The sequence below is a fragment of the Galeopterus variegatus genome, unplaced genomic scaffold (genome assembly GCF_000696425.1).
Source record: "Galeopterus variegatus unplaced genomic scaffold, G_variegatus-3.0.2 Scaffold770, whole genome shotgun sequence".
Lineage (NCBI taxonomy): Eukaryota > Metazoa > Chordata > Mammalia > Dermoptera > Cynocephalidae > Galeopterus > Galeopterus variegatus.
This window is the reverse complement of record NW_007726881.1, coordinates 93296-95371: the sequence shown is the minus strand read 5'-3', so window position 1 is coordinate 95371 and position 2076 is coordinate 93296. Positions and strand designations below refer to the sequence as shown.

Sequence of the window (2076 nt, the reverse complement as noted above, 5' to 3'; positions counted from 1 at the left end):
TTTTTTTTTTTTGACTTGTTATGTTAAATTGACCAGTTAGTTCAAACAACCTGTTAATGCATATAAAACAGTAGAGCCAAGTGTGATCTGCATTGACCAGCTATAAGAGAAAATGTAACAGACTGTCAGTTTTGGCAACACCATTTTGTAAGTGACTAGTTCCTAAAAATGTATCATTCTCAGAAAATGATAATTAGCTTATTGTCCAGAATATATTTTAGTCGATGAGCAGCTCTTGAAACTAGACAGAAGTAAATACATTTGAACGTTTTCAAGTGTGTTAAGAATATTTTATTAGCTTCATAAGTAAAAGTTTCAAAAGATTTTTTATTTTCTTGAGAAATATATAATTGCTGTCCCAGGCTCAGTTTAAAGTCTGAGGGGGTGATGGGGAAAGGATGAGGTGAGAAGATCCCTAATGAACAAAAGAGTAGGGAGATACTGGCCTAAAGGTGATGAGCTGGAAGGGAGAGGTGTGAGAGTGAAGGGTCTACCATACATAAGTTTGAAGGGGCTGAGGCCAGTGGGTTTGTGGGGGGCAGCTTGCAAACGAGTGAGTGCTGGAAGGATAAGTTGGGTCCAAGGGAGGTGAAGTTCCATGGACAGCTTGGTAAGGTGTTTTTTTATGAGGTGATTGGCTTTTTCTACTTTGCCTGATGACTGAGGCCGATATGGTATATGTAAGTCCCATTTGATATGTAACACCTGTGCTGTGAGTTATGTAATCTGGGAAATGAATGCTGGGCCATTATCAGACTGGAGGCTCGCAGGCAAGCCAAAACAAGGGATGATTTTAGAGGTGAGAACATGTGTTACTACTGTAGCATCCTCTGAAGTGCAGGGAAAGGCCTCAATCCAACCTGAAAAGGTATCTACTAAGGTTAGATGATAGCATGTCCTTTTGTGGGGAGGCATGTGAGTAAAGTCAATTTGCCAATGCTGACCAGGAGTGTATCCTCTGGCCTGGTGGGTGGGAAAGGACTGAACTTGGAGGCCACCTTGATTGGAGCAATGGGTACACAAAGGACAATTTTGAGTGATTTGTTTAAGTAACTTGGCCATGTGGGGAGAGTAATATAAGAGCTGAAGAAGGCATAGTGGTGGTTCATAGCCTACATGAACTGAATTATGGAAATCTAAAATGATTTGCTCAGGCCGGCCCGGTGGCGCACTGGATAGTGCGCCGCTTGGGAAGCGCGGCGGCGCTCCCNATTTAGAGTTTGTTTTTTTCCAGACATAATTTCTGTTAGGGAAGTGATATTCCTATGTCGTTTCAAGAGAGAATCTTATCAATTCCTGATTATATCTGGCAATTTCCAGGATATGCAAGAACACTGCTAACTTCTGCAGTCCAGGACGCATTTGGCTAAGGTGTTCATTTCAAGTTTAGAACTAATGGACAGCATAGGATTGTCAGATATTATTTTACTCTCTCTTTCTAATGCTGTGGACTTTTGCATGCTAAGCTTATTATGTTATCTCCATTTTAAACAGATGGCCGAGTAAAAATTTGGGTCTATGGCGTTTCAGGTGGCGGTTTTCTTATCATGATTTTCCTAGTATTCACTTCCTACCTTGTTTGGTAAGTACTAATTAGTAAAAAGTTTCCATTCCATATTTTTATGGGTGACATGTTACACCAAAAGAAAACATGTCAGGATCATTGGCCATTGTAATAGGACCCTTGAGGCCACAAATGATCTTCAATAGTAGAATGGTTGAATGGTTGAAATAGAGAACCATTATCTTTATTGTTCCTATTTGAAATAACATTCTTTTATTTGGTTTTCCAATAATATCAGAAAGTATAAAAGGCAAATCATTAGTCAGGACTTCCCCATTTTAGTATTTGATTTAGATCAGTAGTTTTCAACTGTGACTGCATATTAGCATCTCCTGGAGACTGATGCTTGTGTCTACCCCCAGGGGTTCTGATTTAATTAGTCTTAGGTATGGCCAGATCATCTGGCTATTTAATAGCTCCCCAGGTAATTATAATCTGTAGCCAAGCCTGAGAACCTACCTTAGATAATTCTAGTTCTTAAATTTGTTTTTAAGCTGGCCTTTTTTTTTTTT

At 39.5% G+C, this 2076-nt stretch overlaps 1 protein-coding gene across 1 annotated transcript in view; it reads left to right on the top strand.

The window, feature by feature from the left end:
- LOC103590118 (thrombospondin type-1 domain-containing protein 7B-like) overlaps positions 1-2076 on the top strand; it is a 419640-nt gene that overhangs the window by 403727 nt on the left and 13837 nt on the right. Inside the window, exon 21 of the mRNA XM_008572266.1 lies at positions 1495-1582. Coding sequence (XP_008570488.1) covers positions 1495-1582 — 88 coding nt within the window. The remainder of the gene's footprint in view (positions 1-1494; positions 1583-2076) is intronic.